At 45.7% G+C, this 19,970-nt stretch overlaps 1 protein-coding gene across 2 annotated transcripts in view; it reads left to right on the plus strand.

Annotated features, from left to right (window-relative positions):
• Positions 1–389: 389 nt before the first annotated feature.
• Positions 390–19,970, plus strand: part of LOC147893312 (proline-, glutamic acid/leucine-rich protein) — a 61,409-nt gene continuing 41,828 nt past the window's right edge. Inside the window, exons 1-5 of one of the 2 annotated variants that reach the window (XM_087386217.1) lie at positions 390–1,241; positions 1,403–1,522; positions 1,744–1,805; positions 15,297–15,411; positions 15,558–15,629. In XM_087386217.1, the coding sequence (XP_087242343.1) occupies positions 846–1,241; positions 1,403–1,522; positions 1,744–1,805; positions 15,297–15,411; positions 15,558–15,629 (765 nt within the window). In that variant the 5' untranslated portion in view covers positions 390–845. The remainder of the gene's footprint in view (positions 1,242–1,402; positions 1,523–1,743; positions 1,806–15,296; positions 15,412–15,557; positions 15,630–19,970) is intronic. The other variant, XM_087386218.1, reaches the window with a different exon arrangement.

Genomic DNA, 19,970 nt, shown 5'->3' on the forward strand with positions numbered 1-19,970 from the left:
CCAAAATCATGATTCATAGTCCATGGCCAAAAGGCGAATTTGTGTTGGTTCCATGACGTATCCTATAATGCGCATGGAATTTAGGAGCTACTTTGAGGTCATAATTTTGGTGAGCTAGTTGCAAAGATAGATTGAGCTTCCATTACTCTCGGGCAGCTCCTCTTTATTGGAGTCAGGCAACCTTCCTTGACAAAGGAAGACACGGTGGATTTGTAGGGGAACACAATACAATTGGGAAAACACTTGAGAGAGTTTCCCCATAGAACGTACTCCTAGGATGCTATTAAGTGGTGCCACCTTCCGGTTGCAAGATCTCACATTAAAGAATATCAAAATAATCGCATTCCTCACAAGCAATTCTTTGGGAGTGAGGGGTAGTGGATCAACCATCAAGCCAATGGCCATGCTTGCAATTGAAGTGTTCCCTTTGCATGTCATGGCTACCACCTTGAACCCAAAGAGACACACCCACGGGCTACCGGCATCGGGGTTGTAACACCCTCGACCTGGAAGGCGTTAGTAAAGGCACGGCCCGTTGCATTTCGTTTTTGTGTCAACTTATGCCATAACGCGCGCTGGGTAACGGCTGTTTTTTCTTGCGTTGTCAAATCATCACAAATGGAACGACTCTAGCTTCCCTGGGAAGCAGGCTCCGGTTAAAGGTTCTGAGAGGTTAGGGGGAGGCCACGTCTTTGTGCAGGGTTTATGAAGTGCAGCTGCAGGGTTTATGAACCCAAAACCTTTGCTACATTTACGAGAGAGAGAGAGAGAGAGAGAATCTTCAGTGAGGAATCAGAGGGTTCGCGAAAATAGCTGTAGCATTAGGAGGGAAATGGCTTGGCAGCATGCTAACTGTGGCTTTTGATGCTGAAGATTTAATCGTTCAAACAACAAGAGAAGCAGACTTACAGAATTATCAGATCATCCAATCAAACTCACAGAATTATAATATCATCCAAATGGCTTTCGAGGAACCTCTCCATGGCATGTATGATCCGCGCTTGAAGCCTCGACTGCTCTCCTCCATCATGGCCAATCATCTTCCTGACGACAGGCAACCACCGAAATCCCCAGCAGAGCTGTCTCTAGCTGTCTCTATGATCCGCAGCAGCCACCTCTTGTTCGAACCTGCCACAAACGACAGCACTGCAGCACGAACTTCAGGGAAGAGCTTGGATGTTTACAAGGCTACTGTCGATACGTGGATCGAGCGCTTGACGGTTCTGATCTCAAGCGCTACGGTATAGTTCAGTTTTCTATCTCGCAGATATTTTGGAAGTCGTCGCTGTTGCTGAAGATTACCAAGGAAGACTTACACGTTTCTTTCTGCTAATAGACAGCGTCGATTTCTTGATCACTTATGCTCGTTCTCATTCAAAGTTTTTATGCTTTCGGCTCGCAGCAGACAGAAAAGTGCTGGGCGGGAATTTGTCTTCTTGGAGTAACTTGCCAAGAATGTACTCGTCAAAGATTTTTGGAGTCATATTCTTCATGGTTTCAGAAGCTTTTAGTGCATATGAAGGTCACTTACTAACCGTTGGGCACCTATTCTGCTTTTATAGTATGCTCTACTCCAGTCCTACTATCACAAGGCAATGGGAACCTTGATTTAGAGTTGAGGTTTCGTGCCGTTATGCCAGTTATCCAGTTATTCAGAATCTCTTTCATATTTACAAGTGAACAGATGAAAGTAGAAAGCTGGGTTTTATACCATTGATTGACTTTATTTTGGAATGGCTTCAGCCAACTGGTGCATTGTTTGTCCGCGGAGCAGCCTGCGCCTCTCTTACAGACCTTCTAATAAGGTATGGCCTTCTGCATATGTGTAACGCCGTGGACCTTTTTGCAAGTTTTCTGACATGACCAAAATCTGCATGTATTGTACAGTCAATATTGCCTTGTACGGCTTTATAACCAAAGGTACCTCCTCCTGCATGTCAGTAATGCGGTGGGGGTTTTTGCAAGCTGTTCTATTCAATATTGCTTAGATTTTCATTGTGTGTGATTACTAAGCCTGGTGACAACCCAACGTAACAAGAGTAGCAAGAGACAAGTCCACTATAACTTGTCCTGGCTGTGACAAGGAGGGTCACTATGATTGAGTGCCCCAAGCATTCTCACAAATATTGTCCTTTGCAGAAGAATATTGTGAAACACAGAAAAATGCAATGACAGAGTGAATGCAGAGATAGGCAAATGCCCCTCCAAATTAAGAGCGTAACGTGGCTTGACTCCAGGGAATCCTTCTTGGATTTATTAAGGGGATTGAGGCATGCCCCATGCGGCACTAAATGCAGCCCACTCTCGTGTGTGGAGTCCATGTAGGGTTGCCCTTGGATGCCCAACCATGGGCTATGAACGAGCTGCAATATAGGCACCATGGCGACTGCCATTTGGGCAGCAAGGGTGCCTGCCACATCAGTGTAATATATCCCCAGCTGGATGGTCTGGGCCAATGCCCCACATGTGAGCCTCCAAATTAAGAGTTCAATGTGGCTTGAGACCACGGGATCCTTCTTAAATTTATTAGGGAATTGATGCATGTGCATTGTGCCCCATGGCACTCAATGCAGCCCGTACATGAGTGTGGAGTTCATGTGGACAGTGGGATTGCCCATGGATGCCCAACCACGTGCTATGATTAAGTTGCAATATAGGCAAAGCACAGGGTCCAGATACAAAAAAGAATAGCTCACAAGATGGGAAAGGTTACATATGTTTTTTAACACTTCAAAACATTTACTTCCAACCTTTTATGGCTGGTATAAAATGATGCAACAACAGTGCACTCAATCTGAAGTTCTTTTCATGTTTGGAATGCTTGCATAGGTGCTTAACTGTATAGAAGCATGGAGACAGCCATTTGGGCAGCAAGAGTGGCTGCCAGATTGGCATAATAGATGCCCAGCCTTGATCCAAATTTGTGCTTCACTATTCCATACGTTGTGGAGCATGGTAATGACATTTTAGAGTTGCCTAACTTGCTGTGTATTATTCCAGATCCGAGTGTGCAGATGTGAGATCTGAGAGTACTTGAGACCACATATTCTGCTGCACTTTGAGAGGATGCTTTGACACTTAGTCCATAGCGTCAATTCTCTCTCAACGTAATGTAGAAATCCACTCTCATACGACAGGCAATATTCGCAGCCAGATGAGTCTCATACAAAGTCCCCTGCTCCCCCTGAAATAGGCCCAAGGGCCTAAATTATGGGGCCAAGGACCAGCCAACCAGGTTAGTTCTAGCCAACCTGTCAGTTGGCCTATGGCTGGCTGGTTGACTGGCCCTTTACCCCGTCATTTTCTCATTCAATCCCAGCCTTCAGCAGCTCCTCTCCAGCCCTCTGTGGAGCCCCTGTCCTCCCCTGTACAGCAGCAGTAAATCAGCACTGCAGATCAGCCTCTCTAGGAGGGTGTACACGCAGCACTTCAGCAGGGTTTGGACCAGGAAACGGAGGGAGGTTTTGTGTCTGTTTCTGCAGCTCTTTTCAGTTTTATTTTACAGTTTTCTCAGCTCTCATCTCTCAGCGTTCACTCAGCTCATCTCAGCTCTTTTCGTCCTCATATTGTAGGGATTTAACTAGGCCAGGAGTTGCTCTACAAGAGACTTCATACCTTAATGAAATTAACCTTAAAAAATTGGGATTCTTTGATATAATGTTACTAAAGATGATTAAGAAAACCTTGTAAGTGGTCACAATTACTTGGTCTTTTGGTGTATATTTAAAAATCCTTGGAAGAATGTTGTTTTTACTAAGCTCCTCCTTTTCTAGAAGAATTGGTATGCTTTACTGCATTCATTCTCCTTTCACTAATCCATGTTGTACTGCAGACTCACAATGCAGAGTTATCAGAATAGCTTTGTCTCTAGTTGGAATTACATTAATATTGAACCATTCACAGGTGATACTCTTGAGAATGGTTTTGACATGGATGTCATTGATTGCATTTGCTTGATTTTCATACACTATATAGTCTGGATCGTTCACACCTCTCACTCACGCAGTTCTACTGCCTGCCCATGGACAGCACTAGCCTCTTTGATAGCCTCGCACGGTGGTCTACAATGTTAGTGTGGGCAGCATTGAGGCCTTGGTTGTCGCTCGTGCTTTGTGGGTCAGCTCTCCATGTTCAAGGTGTCAGCCTCAAAGTTGCATTCCGTGAGGAGTGTCTTTTGTATTGTCAAGTTCTTCAAGTCTAAAGCAAATTCTCCCCTATATTGGGGGAGGGAGCCCTCATTGGGCACAGGATCCCAATTGGTTGTTGACTTCATTTCTCTAATCCTAAACTCTCTCTCTCTTCCTCTTTGTGGTGCATACACAAATATGCCTCGCACTAAGGTTTAAAGGTGGTCTCGTTGCGATTACACGATCATTAACCGTTGCATGTTACACTCCAAGAGCTTTGAGTAATCAAGTCAGCCACCTCAATAGCCTGAGAAATACTCATCAAGACTTAACTTTGGCCCAAAAATGCTTAGACACTTTTGCTTACCCTCTGGCTCAATTATGAATCACTCCAAAATAGGGTATACAATGTTTTCAGGAAATGACAAGATCTTATTAAATTATCTAGGATGTTAAAAATTTCCTAAAGGCAAAATCTTTAGGTTGTTGGGTATACCTATGGCTTTTGATGTCACAATGAAGGAGAGGTGGGGACTGGTTCCTTAAAAGATTTAAAAGTTAAACTTGAAGATGGAGGAGCTTCCAAGCTAATTTAGCTAGAAGAAGGGTGCTCATTATGAGGGGGACAGCTGGAAGATTGTGGCGTTTGGATTGCTCAAGTTCGAAGGTGGGAACGTGATTGAAGGTGGTGGTGCCAACGGGTGCTACTGTGGATGGACCTGTGTACTAGAACAGTTTGCTCTTGCAGGACCGGACCTGGAGGAGCAGGAGCCACTGGTTGAAAAGCCAGGAACTGGAATTGACACTAGATTGTGCCAAAGGGTTTCATCATTGGAGCTACTGGGTCAACGTCATCGACGTGTAGGCATTGGGCCGAGATGTGTTGGTGAGAGGGGGTGTTGGAAAGGTCACCTCCCCATCTGTAAGCCCCCATATGAGGAAAGAGTGGGGGAGGGAAACCTAGGGAAGGATGTGCCCAAGAGAAAAGAAAGAGTTGGGGCTGCCTGATTGGCAGCACTTCATCAAAGAGAGTAAGGTACCTGGAGGGACCACCAGCATGGTTGCAATAGACAACCTCTGTAGAAGGAACAGATGTCGGGGACAGAAAACCCTAGATCTAGCCTGGCCGGAGGCAGATCTGGAGCAGCAGCATGGCGTGGTAATCGAGGAGAAGAGGCGCCTATTTGCTGCAGGTCTGGAGGGCCAGATCCAGGAGAAGAGGTGCCTATTTGCTGCAGGTCTGGAGGGCCAGATAGAAGGTGCTACAGGATAGAGAGAAGAATAGGAGTGGTGGCCATGGCAGGCCAGCCACCTGGCCTTGGAACGGCCCAAGGAGAGGCAGTATATAGGCCTCCCTTGGGCCCAGCAGCAGCCAACTAAAAGTTGGCCAACCAGGGCCTGCAAGTTGGCCAGCAAGAAAGGCATAAAGTGAAAGTTGTCAAACTCATGTATCATCATAAATTCTGTCGTCGTGAAGGCTTGACAGAATGCTGCCCAAGTACGGAGCGTAGAAGGCTTCACCTTCAAACCTTTCCACCTTCTCTTGGTGATACATCTCTACAAGGGTAGCATGAATATGATTATTATGGCAAAATGATGAACACATTTTTAATTCAGTTTCGTACTTTTTTCGGAGTCCACGCAGCGCGCTTGCAGGCTGTATACAATGTATATTTGCCTTTTTTTGTGTGTGTGGGTAAAATTAGGGTCATGTATGATTCATCCCTAGGGGCTGAACCACACTTTAATCATACTTCCCTACTTGTACGTGTTAGATATCAATGCTCCACTCTCATGTAACTACGCGGGAACCAGCTAACTCTACTTGTAAGCCCCCCATATGAGGAGAAGGCATTTGAGTAGCTCGGTTATCCGTAGGTCCTCGTTTGGACACCAGATGGGGGCCATGTGTGGCCTGATGGCTGGACGGCTTCAGATAGAGTTGGCACACCGCCAACTAGGCTACATGGAAGTGCGGGAAGGCATCCCTTGACTGACCGCACTGAGGGTAGACGAAGCATTTTCCAGGGCAGCCCACTTTCGGGTTGCGGGGCCCGTTTGGAGCCTCAGATGATCCCGGATGGCTGTGGGCCAAACGGAAACCGTACGTTAGTTGCTCTGTTTTGCGCACCGGTTCTATCGTATGGTCGGTGGCCTATTTTGGGACCGACCCCCAGTCGACCGTTTTGGGCGGACTGGGTCGGCCACCCAATTGAGCCTAACCGACTACGTCTGGTGGCTATATAAGAGCAAGTCGGTGAAGCCCATTTCATCACTGGCTACAGCAACCCTGATTCCTTAGCATCCAGCCTCCGTCTTCTACTGTTTCCGGCATGCCATCGAAGCTTCTTTCACAAGAGCGCACGGTTGGGAGGCAGCGCCATCTATTGTATCAGTTCTACAGTAATCAAATTTTTGATTCTTCATACTATCTTGTTTTCTCTCTTGCGTACGAGATCCTGTTATCTGTTGAGCACAGACGTTGTATTATTTTCTTACATGGTATCAGAGCGTGGACTCTAGCAAGAAGATTTGGTAGTGTGTTTTTGTTTGCGAGCAGATTGTGAGAGATGGCCCAGCCCGCAAGACTGCGAATCCCACCGTTCGGCGAAAGCGAAAAGTTAGACGGCTCTAACTATCCTCTCTGGAAGTTCAAGATGAAGACCATCCTAAGCGCATATGAGCTTGGGACATTGCTACTGGGGTGGACGTGAGGCCGGTTCTGAGACAGGATCCAGCCAATGCAGGACAACAGATAGTACCAACTGCGGATGAGATTCTCGCGTGGACAAGAAGAAATGCAGATGCGCTGTGTTCTATTGTCTGCAGTGTTAGTGATTCTGTCATGGCGTTAATTCAACATGTCACCACAGCGGAGGAGGCATGGACGGTCTTGAAAAATTAGTACGAGACCATGAATCAGACGCGGATTCAGAATCTAGAGACTCAACTCGCGAATGAGAAGTTGTCTGAGTCTGAAGCGGCAGAGAAGTTCATCATAAGGGTGAAGAATCTGCGCGATCAGATGACTGCGATTGGCATCACCATCACCAGCGAGAATCTAGCACGAAGGTGCATACGGATTCTCCCACCAAAGTACGACGGTCTTGTTACGGCGTTGAATACGGAGAACAGAAATCCATCCCTCAACTTTGAGAATTTTAACGCGATGCTTCTGGAGGAGGAGATGCGTCAAAAGACGAGGATTGGAAAAGACTCGGCTTTCTGGACCGGATCAAAGAAAGGTAAGGGTAAGGACTCTGGTAACCCATCTTCTTCTGATGATAAAAAGAGAAAGAAGAAGATCAAGTGCTTCTATTGCAACAAGGTAGGACACAAGCAGAATGAGTGCCGAAAGAAGATTGCAGATGAGAAGAACGGAGTAAAGAAAGAGTCGAGCAACAGCGCGCAGGCAGTACCTATAGAGCTGTTCATGGCAATTGAGGAGATTTGCACGGAGGCAGTTCATGTACCTGCGGATGAACCTTGGATCATTGACAGTGGTGCATCGCGCCACATAACTCTGTCCCTCAACTTTGAGAATTTCAGCGCGATGCTTCTGAAGGAGGAGATGCGTCAAAAGACGAGGATTGTAAAAGACTCGGCTTTCTGGACCGGATCAAAGAAAGGTAAGGGTAAGGACTCTGGTAACCCATCTTCTTCTGATGATAAAAAGAGAAAGAAGAAGATCAAGTGCTTCTATTGCAACAAGGTAGACACAAGCAGAATGAGTGCCGAAAGAAGATTGCAGATGAGAAGAACGGAGTAAAGAAAGAGTCGAGCAACAACGCGCAGGCAATACCTATAGAGCTGTTCATCGCAATTGAGGAGATTTGCACGGAGGCAGTTCATGTACTTGCGGATGAATCTTGGATCATTGACAGTGGTGCATCGCGCCACATGACCAGTCGGAAGGATTGGTATACCTCTCTACAGTCGGTAGGGAATGACATCATGATAGCAGTCGGCAATGATGCAAAATGTCCAGCAAAAGGAAAAGGTACGATTGCTCTCAAGTCAGATGGAGTTGTAAAACAATTGTCCGATGTTCTTTATGTGTCAGATATCAAGAGGAACTTGTTGTCTGTTTCTGCGATCACGGATCGGGACCTCAAAGTTCAATTCGATAAGAATGGTGCATAGATCCTGGATCTTCAAGGGAAGGTCGTTGGTAAAGGTACACGGCGCAACAACATTTACGAACTCTCAGCTTTCAGTGCTCGAGCGGATGTGAAGAATACTAAGCTGTGGCATGAGAGATTTGGTCATCTAAACCTTAGTTCTTTGAAGGAGATGCATAATAGTGGAATGATTGCAGACCTACCAGAAATTTCAGATCTGCCCGATGTATGTGAAGCTTGCATGATGGGCAAAGAGCATCGACAGTCCTTTCTTAAAGAGGCCAGCAAAGCAAAGGTTCCTCTAGAGCTCGTTCACACGGACCTCTGCGGAAAGATGGAGACGGAAGCTTTGGGTGGTTCCTTCTACTTCATGACGCTGATCGACGATTACATAAATTTTAGATCTGCCCGATGTATGTGAAGCTTGCATGATGGGCAAGCAGCATCGACAGTCCTTTCTTAAAGAGGCCAGCAGAGCAAAGGCTCCTCTAGAGCTCGTTCACACGGACCTCTGCGAAAAGATGGAGACGGAAGCTTTGGGTGGTTCCTTCTACTTCATGACGCTGATCGACGACTACAGTAGAAGGATATGGATATACTTCCTGAAGACGAAAGACGAGGCTTTCAGTAGGTTCAAGGAATGGCATGTAATGGTCGAGAAAGAATCGGGGAGGAAGGTGAAGAAGCTGAGAACAGACAGATGTGGAGAGTTCACATCGATTGAATTCGAAAGTTACTGCAAAAGTCACGGAATCAAGAGGCAGAAACCCTCTGCAGAAAGATGGAGACGGAAGCTTTGGGTGGTTCCTTCTACTTCATGACGCTGATCGATGACTACAGTAGAAGGATATGGATATACTTCTTGAAGACGAAAGACGAGGCTTTCAGTAGGTTCAAGGAATGGCATGTAATGGTCGAGAAAGAATCGGGGAGGAAGGTGAAGAAGCTGAGAACAGACAGATGTGGAGAGTTCACATCGACTGAATTCGAAAGTTACTGCAAAAGTCACGGAATCAAGAGGCAGAAACCCTCGTCACATACATCACAATATAATGGAGTAGCAGAACGCAAGATGCGCGTCATCTGCGAAATGGACCGATGTATGTGAAGCTTGCATGATGGGCAAGCAGCATCGAGAGTCCTTTCTTAAAGAGGCCAGCAGAGCAAAGGCTCCTCTAGAGCTCGTTCACACGGACCTCTGCGGAAAGATGGAGACGGAAGCTTTGGGTGGTTCCTTCTACTTCATGACGCTGATCGACGACTACAGTAGAAGGATATGGATATACTTCCTGAAGACGAAAGACGAGGCTTTCAGTAGGTTCAAGGAACGGCATGTAATGGTCGAGAAAGAATCGGGGAGGAAGGTTAAGAAGCTGAGAACAGACAGATGTGGAGAGTTCACATCGATTGAATTCGAAAGTTACTGTAAAAGTCACGGAATCAAGAGGCAGAAACCCCCGTCACATACATCACAACATAATGGAGTAGCAGAACGCAAGATGCGCGTCATCTGCGAAATGGGTTGGAGTATGATGAAAGGAAAAGATTTGCCAAAGACTTTCTGGGCTGAAGCATGTAACACTGCAGTTTACATCCTCAATCGTAGCTACACGAAGGCTGTGAACGGGATGACTCCACTGCAAGCCTTTTCTGGTAAGAAACCTTCATCTGCACATTTCAGAGTTTTTGAATGTGACTGTTTTGTGCATGTCCCTGATGCTACCAGGACCAAATGGGAACCGAAGAGCCGGAAGTGTTTTTTCTTGGGCTACAGTAAAGAGGCGAAGGGTTACCGTCTCTATAATCTTGTTACCAAGAAGGTAATTGTAAGTCGCGATATGTGGTCTTCTCAGAACAGCTGCATCAATTGGAGGAGGATGCTTCCTTCCCAGACAACCAGGACTAGGATATCCATCCAGTGCCGCCACCAACAGCAGACCGAACTCCCCCAACGGTGCTTGGGAGGATTCAAGACAAAGAAGTCGAAGAAGAGCCTACAGTAAAGAGGCGAAGGGTTATCGTCTCTATAATCTTGTTACCAAGAAGGTAATTGTAAGTCGCAATGTGGTCTTCTCAGAACAGCTGCATCAATTGGAGGAGGATGCTTCCTTCCCAGACAACCAGGACTAGGATATCCATCCAGTACCGCCACCAACAGCAGACCGAACTCCCCCAACGGTGCTTGGGAGGATTCAAGACAAAGAAGTCGAAGAAGAGCCTACAGAATCACAACGGCAATGGCCATTCCCGAAGTGGGTAAAGCAGCTTTTGGACGGCAGAGAACCTCCAGCCATTGAGGAGGAACCATTCGAACACCGTTGGTCCAAGAGATTAGAGGAGCAAAGAAGGGCACAGTAACACTTGGTCAACTATGCTTTGATGACAGAAGTGATCCGTGTTGATGAACCCAAGTGTCTTGAAGAGGCACAGGGCGATGATAGGTGGATGGAGGCTATGCAGTCGGAGTATGGCTCCATAATGAACACCACTTGGGACCTTGTGGATCGACCACCGAAGCGCAAGATAATCGGAACCAAGTGGGTGTACAAGATCAAGTACAAGTCCGACGGTACGTTGGATAAGTACAAGGCTCGGCTCGTGGCAAAAGGATTTGCACATGTACATGGTTTTGATTATCAGGATACTTTTGCTTCCACAGCTTGACTAACCACAATTCGCAGTGTTTTGGCTTTAGCTGCCCAGGGAAGTTGGCCCGTGTTTCAGATGGATGTGAAATCCGCCTTTTTGAATGGAGATCTCAAGGAGGAGGTATACGTGGAACAACCACCAGGTTTTGAGATCCCCGGTTCAAAAGGTAAAGTCTGCAAACTGAAGAAGGTACTTTACGGGCTGAAAGAGGTCCCACGAGCGTGGTACCAGCGAATTGATACCTACTTTCTGCAAAACGGGTTCAGGAGGAGCCCATCTGATGCAAATTTGTATATCTTCAAAGAAAGAGGCAGGTGTATGATCGTAGTCGTTTATGTGGACGACCTTGTCATAACAGGGAACCATGAAGAGAAGATCTCGTAGACGAAGCATTTGCTAGGAAGAGAGTTTGAAATGACAGACCTCAGATTGATGCATTTTTGTTTGGGGATTGAAGATCTCGCAGACGAAGCATTTCTGATGCAAATTTGTATATCTTCAAAGAAAGAGGCAGGTGTATGATCGTAGTCGTTTATGTGGACGACCTTGTCATAACAGGGAACCATGAAGAGAAGATCTCGTAGACGAAGCATTTGCTAGGAAGAGAGTTTGAAATGACAGACCTCAGATTGATGCATTTTTGTTTGGGGATTGAAGATCTCGCAGACGAAGCATTTGCTAGGAAGAGAGTTTGAAATGACAGACCTCAGACTGATGCATTTTTGTTTGGGGATTGAAGTTTGACAGGAGCCGAAACAGATCTTCATTTCACAGTTGAAGTATGCTGTGGAGAGATACTGAAGGCATTTGGCATGGCTGAGTGCAAGACAGTTGGTGCGAAGCTCTCGAACGAGGATTCATCACCACTGGTGGACGAAGCGAAGTACAAAAGGCTTGTGGGCAGCTTAATTTACCTGTGCAACACACGGCTGGATATCAGCTTTGCGACTGGTGTACTTAGCAGGTTTTTCAATAAGCCCCGGGAGAACCATTGGAGGGTAGGGATGCGGGTGCTGAAATACATCAAAGGCACACTTGATTATGGCATCACCTATACCAAGGGCAACATCTTGACCGGATTTCAATAAGCCCCGGGAGAACCATTGGAGGGCAGGGATGCGGGTGTTGAAATACATCAAAGGCACACTTGATTATGGCATCACCTATACCAAGGGCAACATCTTGACCGGATTCTGTGACTCAGATTGGGCAGGAGACGTGGACAGCAGGAGATCAGTGACATCGAAGTTGGCTCGTGTTTCAGATGGATGTGAAATCCGCCTTTTTGAATGGAGATCTCAAGGAGGAGGTATACGTGGAACAACCACCAGGTTTTGAGATCTCCGGTTCAAAAGGTAAAGTCTGCAAATTGAAGAAGGCACTTTACGGGCTGAAACAGGTCCCACGAGCGTGGTACCAGCGAATTGATACCTACTTTTTGCAAAACGGGTTCAGGAGGAGCCCATCTGATGCAAATTTGTATATTTTCAAAGAAGGAGGCAGGTGTATGATCGTAGTCCTTTATGTGGACGACCTTGTCATAACAAGGAACCATGAAGAGAAGATCTCGCAGACAAAGCATTTGCTAGGAAGAGAGTTTGAAATGACAGACCTCGGACTGATGCATTTTTGTTTGGGGATTGAAGTTTAGCAGGAGCCGAAACATATCTTCATTTCACAGCTGAAGTATGTTGGAGAGATACTGAAGGCATTTGGCATGGTTGAGTGTAAGACAATTGGTACTCGAAGCTCTCAAACGAGGATTCATCACCACTGGTGGACGAAGCGAAGTACAGAAGGCTTGTGGGCAGCTTAATTTACCTGTGCAACACACGGCTGGACATCAGCTTTGCGACTGGTGTACTTAGCAGGTTTTTCAATAAGCCCCGGGAGAACCATTGGAGGGCAGGGATGCGGGTGCTGAAATACATCAAAGGCACACTTGATTATGGCATCACCTATACCAAGGGCAACATCTTGACCGGATTCCAATAAGCCTCGGGAGAACCATTGGAGGGCAGGGATGCGGGTGCTGAAATACATCAAAGGCACACTTGATTATGGCATCACCTATACCAAGGGCAACATCTTGACCGGATTCTGTGACTCAGATTGGGCAGGAGACGTGGACAGCAGGAGATCAGTGACAGGGTATTGTTTCTCACTTGGATCTGGAGTTGTGTCATGGGTCAGCAAGAAGCAACCCACTGTTGCTCTTTCTTCTACCGAGGCCGAGTACAAATCTGCATGCTTTGCTTCTTGCGAAGCAGTGTAGTTGAGGAGGATTTTGAGGGACATGGGTGTAGTGCAGAACAAGCCTACGCAGTTATCATGTGACAATCAGAGTTGCATGGCGATTGCAAAGAACCCGGTGTTCCACGCTCGCACAAAACACATTGAGATTCAATATCACTTTGTACGCGAGCTGATCATGGATGGAGAGGTCGACTTGGTGTATTGTCCGACTACAGAGAATGCTGCGGACATCTTCACGAAGGCTCTTGGAAGAGACTTGCTGGAGAGGCATCTTCATCGACTTGGCATTGGGCGGAAAAAGTAAGTTCACTTGCGGGTGGACATTGAGGGGGGGTGTTAGATGTCAATGCTCCACTCTCATGTAACTACGCGGGAACCAGCTAACTCTACTTGTAAGCCCCCCATATGAGGAGAAGGCATTTGAGTAGCTCGGTTATCCGGTAGGTCCTGGTTTGGACACCAGATGGGGGCCATGTGTGGCCTGATGGCTGGACGGCTTCAGATAGAGTTGGCACACCGCCAACTAGGCTACATGGAAGTGCGGGAAGGCATCCCTTGACTGACCGCACTGAGGGTAGATGGAGCATTTCCCGGGGCAGCCCACTATCGGGTTGCGGGGCCCGTTTTTCCGGTAGGTCCTGGTTTGGACACCAGATGGGGGCCATGTGTGGCCTGATGGCTGGACGGCTTCAGATAGAGTTGGCACACCGCCAACTAGGCTACATGGAAGTGTGGGAAGGCATCCCTTGACTGACCGCACTGAGGATAGACGGAGCATTTCCCGGGGCAGCCCACTCTCGGGTTGCGGGGCTCGTTTGGAGCCTCAGATGATCCCGGATGGCTGTGGGCCGAATGAAGACCATAGGTTAGTTGCTCTGTTTTGCGCACCGGTTCTATCGTATGGTCGGTGGCCTATTTTGGGACTGACCCCCAGTCGACCGTTTTGGGCGGACTGGGTCGGCCACCCAATTGAGCCTAACCGACTACGACTGGTGGCTATATAAGAGCAAGCCCGTGAAGCCCATTTCATCACTGGCTACAGCAACCCTGATTCCTTAGCATCCAGCCTCCGTCTTCTACTGTTTCCAGCACGCCATCGAAGCTTCTTTCACAGGAGCGCACGGTTGGGAGGCAGCGCCATCTATTGTATCAATTCTACAGTAATCAAATTTTTTATTCTCCATACTATCTTGTTTTCTCTCTTGCGTACGAGATCCTGTTATCTGTCGAGCACAGACGTATTATTATTTTCTTACAGTATGCATTTGCCGTATGATAACATATGGAAAAACCTATGTTCTTCCCTGAGTACCCCTCGGAAGAAATTATGCACAAACTGTACCTCTTTGAGTTTGTTGCAACAACAATAGCTGTTGTTGCGTACTTTGCATTTGAGAGAACAAACCGCGGGGTAGAAGGTCCAGGGGTATTATAATAGTAGACAGAGTTTTATCGCTAGAAGTTTGCGAGGCATATTTTGGTTGTTTTTTTTGAGGTACCCCTCGCCTTTTGTTGCTTCTATATTTTAAGAAACCAAGCTTCGGCAAGAAAATGCATATCATTGTATTGATCTACATAATAAGAAAGATATCTTGCTAGTTGCTTATCCATTGGAGTTTAATAGGATTCTGCTAATACATATGGTTTTTTGAAATGCTAACATTCCGGAAGAGCTGGGGTATATGAGTTCAACTAAAATGGAAACTCTTTAGGAGCCTTGATTCATGAACGCAGAATCTTTTCATGAGAATAATGATTCTGAAATCACACACTGTCTGTTTTATCAATTTGCTTAAATATGCTTTGACCCTTTGGTTCAGATTATAAGCAATGTGCTAATGAAAGCCATGTGGATATATATGCTGATGCTTTTATTTTTGTTCTTGATGTTTTGAATATCTGTTCTACCCATGAGTAACTTGCACAAGGAGTTATGATATGTCACTGAAAATTGGAAATGCTTCTGGTTGTGGGGCTGCTTGAGAGACAGAGATAAGGAAAAAGAAGGGGGAAGGTCACATCAACATGAAATTTAGGCACAATTAGTTTTGGCAAAACTTGGCAATTCAAGGATTATATATAAACTTATATGTGAGGTCAATACCTTGTTTAGATATATTAAATCTAAATCCATTGTCTTTAGGTTGGGAGCACTCATTGAATACACTGGTGTGAGGCGTGAGGGAACTGGTCTCAGTGCAAAGTTAGCCCAACCTGTTTTACAGCTATTGGGTGAAGAAGCGTCAAAATCTATATGGGTCAGTCATTTGCCTGACTCGTTTTTTCTTTTTGTAATGAAAAAGAATGGGTTCTCTTGTGGTCTGTGGAAATCTATTGAACTGTTATGGTATTGGTGGACTTGGATTGTATGCAAAGAATGATGAAGTTCATGTGATTCCTACAGAATGATGGCATAGATCTTCTTTGTACAATCCTCAAGTATTTCCCAGCCTCTCTGAAGCAGCAATCTGCCCAGGTATGTGTCTCCCTTCTTCAATAAATGTAGTGAGATTTCGAAGATAATAATAGGACAGATGGGGTGAGCCGTAGATATACATTACTGCCAGTCAGAAGTGTAGAACTTTGAGGCTCTGTTCTCAAGGTGTTGAACTGGATGCCTTGGAGTATTGTTCTAGAACAGGATTGCAAAGAGTAATACATTTTGGTCTGGTTGCTGTTTCTTGCATTGGATTTCATGCTCTGTTGTGTTTTTGGTATCTATCTACGGGGACTTGCCTGAAGAAGTGTATGCGAGTCAGCCTGTTGGTTTGCAGATGCCTGGTTAGGAAGACAAACTATGCGAGCTACGTAAGGCACTTTATGGGCTGAAACTGGTATGAGAAGGTTCATACATATTTGATTCAAAGGACAAGAAGGGTTTATTCTTAGTCATCTTGTATCCGGATGATATACTGCTCACAGGAACAAGTGAAGAGAAAATTGCAGATTTTGAGAATGATCTTGAAGCTTCATGTGAGATGTTTGATTCGGGGCTCTTACACTATTATTTTGGGCATTCTGTTTATGCAATTCGATGAAGCTGTGCTCAAAGAGTCAAAATACATTCAAGGACTGTTAAAGAGGCTCAATTTTCAGGATTGCAAGCCTATTTCAACTCCCATGGAGCAAGGGTTGAGGCTGTCCATGCACAATTCAAGTGAACCTATTGATGCTGTTATTATAGTCAGGCTGTTGGATGCCTTATGTATCTCTGCAATACCTGTCTACATATTCAGTTCAGTTGAGCAGGTATATGCACTGCCCAAAGACACAACATTGGAGCGCTTTAAAGCGTGTTTTCAAATACTTGTAGGGTACTCAGTCCCTGGGTGTGTTTCAGCAAGAAACTATCTAGTGTGGCTACATCATCTTGTGAAGCTGAGTATAGGGTAGACTGCACAACTACAATATCACGGAGCCCCTTAAAGCACCACATTGTCATCATATAATAGAATCTGGAGCAAGGAGCGGGCAAGAGAGCATTCAGCTTGCCCTAGGATCCCCATTAAGGACTTGAGCTCGTCTATATAAAGGCCAAACAAGGTTGGAGAAGCGGGCAGCCTTGTTTGACCCCAATGGTTCTTCTCATTTGTCCACCGATTGCCTATCCGAACCCTGCTGGAGACCCTCTCGTATAACGTCATAACAGCCCAGACAATCTCTTGGCCATAACCTAGCTCCTAGGAGTATGAAGTGTGCCGGTGGCATTGTATTGAAGGCTTTGCATAAATCCACAAAGCAGCAATAGACCCTCTGCTTCCGTGCCCTGGCCTTCTCAATGACACTCTTGAGTGTAAATATGTGGTCCATGATCTCATGATCACGCTGGAACCCTGCCTGCCCTCTGCCCTGAGTCCCTACATCTCTGCAAAGCGGTTGGTCTTCGTGTCATGTAGTGAGGCATATATCTTGGACATGACATGCCCAATCATAATGGTCCTGTAGTTTTCCGGACTCATGGGATCCCCTACCTTGTGAAGATGTGTGATGGTGTTGAGGGTCCACGTGTGTGGGAAACCGAGGCAAACTGCGTCATTGAAGAGCTTTGCTAGGATCGGGGCTAGGAGGCAGAATAGGATAGGCTTATATGTCACATCAAAAAGTGCTACATGAGTAGTATGTTTGGACATATATATTCCCCTCTACTATCCCCTCTAAATCTCACTAGAGTGAACCTGAAATAGCCCCTTTTCCCCCTTCATTACAGCCATCCTTTCCCATAGAATTTTGCCTCAAAATTACATGTTCTGGCTGTCGCACAAGGTGCTGAGACAGCAGGTGATGCTGATCAGCCTGGTTAAAGATAGGGGTACTCCCGGACAATGCTCTCTGGCTGCCATGATTGTTGAACTCTAGTAGTCTTTCCATCCGATGAGGTACTCAATGTATACCTTGCGGAGTATACCTTGTTGAGGATTACTCTATCTTTGAAACCCACAATGCGGTTAGGGATGAGACAGCAGGTGATGCTGATCAGCCTGGTTAAAGATAGGGGTACTCCCGGACAATGCTCTCTGGCTGCCATGATTGTTGAACTCTAGTAGCCTTTCCATCCGATGAGGTGCTCAATGTATACCTTGCGGAGTATACCTTGTTGAGGATTACTCTATCTTTGAAACCCACAATGCGGTTAGGGACATAGAGAATACGACCCAATACGACCCTTCTCGTCCAAGGTGTCAAGTCTGGGAGACACGTGTGGTTTCAGCAAAGAAACGCGAGACACATTTTTCGATCTTGGAGGTGCTCAGTAGCTCCAATTGATACGCTACCTCCCCAATCTTGCAGATGATCTTGTAGGGGCTATAAAACCGATGAGCAGCCTTTATGTTGGTATTACCCTTAAGCGAAGCATAATGATTTTTATGGAGACGTAAATGCACATAATACCCTTCCTTGAAAACCAAGTATCTCCCATGCTTATTTCTTTTGCTTGGCTTGGGGATCTTGAATAGTCTTTTTAGTCAATTGTAGTAGAGCCTCTATGTGCTCCGCGTAATCTCGCACCTGCTGATTTTTCCCAATCATGTCTACAATTGAGGAAGGCATTTTCACTTTGCTCCCATACATTGCCTCAAATGGGCTCGTTTGAAGAGAGAGATGCTTGTGCTATTGTGGCAAAATTGAACAAGTGCGAGCCACTTATGCCATGACCTTTGTGTGTCATGGCAAAAAATGCCTCTACCCATTTGTTCACACTTTCAGGTTGACTATCAATTTCAGGGTGCTATGCAGTGCTAGGGGTAACGTACCCACTCCTGTAATTAATTCCTGCCAGAAACGACCCATAAATTTCGCATCTCTATCACTAACAATTTCTAGAACAATTGCAAGCCACTTATTCCACGACCTTTGAGTGTCATTACAAAAATGTTTCAGGTATTCCTCTAGGGTACGTTACTCGCCCCTAGCACTGCATACCACCCTGAGGGCGACAATGAATCTGAAAGGGTAAACATATGGGACTCTTGTAATTAATTCTTGCCAGAAATGACCAGATGCTGGTGTTGATTCTTGGGATAAATGTGATCAAGGGCTTGCTCTAAGGTGCATGTGTGAATCTAGGGGAGTCACGTGTGTGTGTGTGTGTGTAGTAGAAGCACACCTAGTGCTATGAGGTGTCTAGGCCATGACATAAGTGATGATGTAAGTGCAAAGGCCCCCACATGGGAGGTTCCTTTGATTTAGGAAGTCCCCTTGATATAGGGGGTGATTCCATTGATGTAGGGGAGGTGCCTATGATCTAGGCCACTCTCTCCCCATTTCTATAAGAGAGAGTCACCTCTCTCACAATCAATAGAACAACACATTTGGTTTTGCATCTTGTGTTCTCACTTCTCTTCCAAAATGTATCTCTTCTATCCCACTCACCTCTTCATTTGGTATCAGAGCTTTAGGTTCTAGATCTTGCCTAGCCTAGCATTAGATGCTCTCTCTAGCATGAATTCCTCGTTTTTTCAAAGATTCCTCATCATCTCCATTTTCTCCTTTCCTTCCAAAATTTTGTGAGAGCTGGTTCTCTACCTGTAGTCAACCTTTTCCCGAACTCTTCCTATTGGAGAACCATCTCGCCTAGGCGCCCATACACACCAGAGGATTTGGTGAAATTGTTATTGTATCACCTGCATTCGTCACTTTCACGCTCGGCGCATGTTCTTCGAATTCTCTCTGTGGGGAGAACTATTTCAAATTCCTATGAGCACAAGTTGGGCGACACTACAAGCAAGCTGCTGATGAATTTTGAGCTTGTTTGGTCAAGTATTCGAGGAGAAACAGACAAAAAACCAGTCGAACTTGCGAAGCTTAGCTATGGCGACCTGGCGCAACATTTCGCTCTTTTGGTTGAGGATAATCTCTGGTATACGGCCTTCATTTCTGCATAAAAATCCCCTTGGATAGAGCTACGAGTTGTGCAAATTTTGGTCTCCAACTTGCATGTTTGCTGTTTGGAGAATTTTGACAATTTTTGTTGAAGAATCCATTGCATTGACTTTGAGCAAGTGTTGGAAGTTCAAGACTTTTATTCATTTGCAAGTATTTGACTAGTTTGAAGTGATAGTTGAAGGGAATATGCTTGATTGTTGTTGTTATTGAACGAAACTCTAACTACATCAAGAAGAAGAAAACAGTTTTTTTTTTTCCCCCCAAGAAATAGACTTCTATTAAGTAAGAGAAAAAACCCGCGAGAGCAAGCTTTAAGCGGAATACATTATGAAATCATGAGGATAAATAAACCCCCTCAAAGTGAGGTGGAAAACAACCAAGGCTGAGGCTGAAAGTGCCACCTCAACCTTGTAGGAGTCTCAGAGAAGAAAGG

Source organism: Dipteris shenzhenensis, chromosome 15, assembly GCF_047967505.1.
Source record: "Dipteris shenzhenensis isolate YYH24624 ecotype China chromosome 15, Dip_SZ_1.0, whole genome shotgun sequence".
NCBI classification, from domain to species: Eukaryota; Viridiplantae; Streptophyta; class Polypodiopsida; order Gleicheniales; family Dipteridaceae; genus Dipteris; species Dipteris shenzhenensis.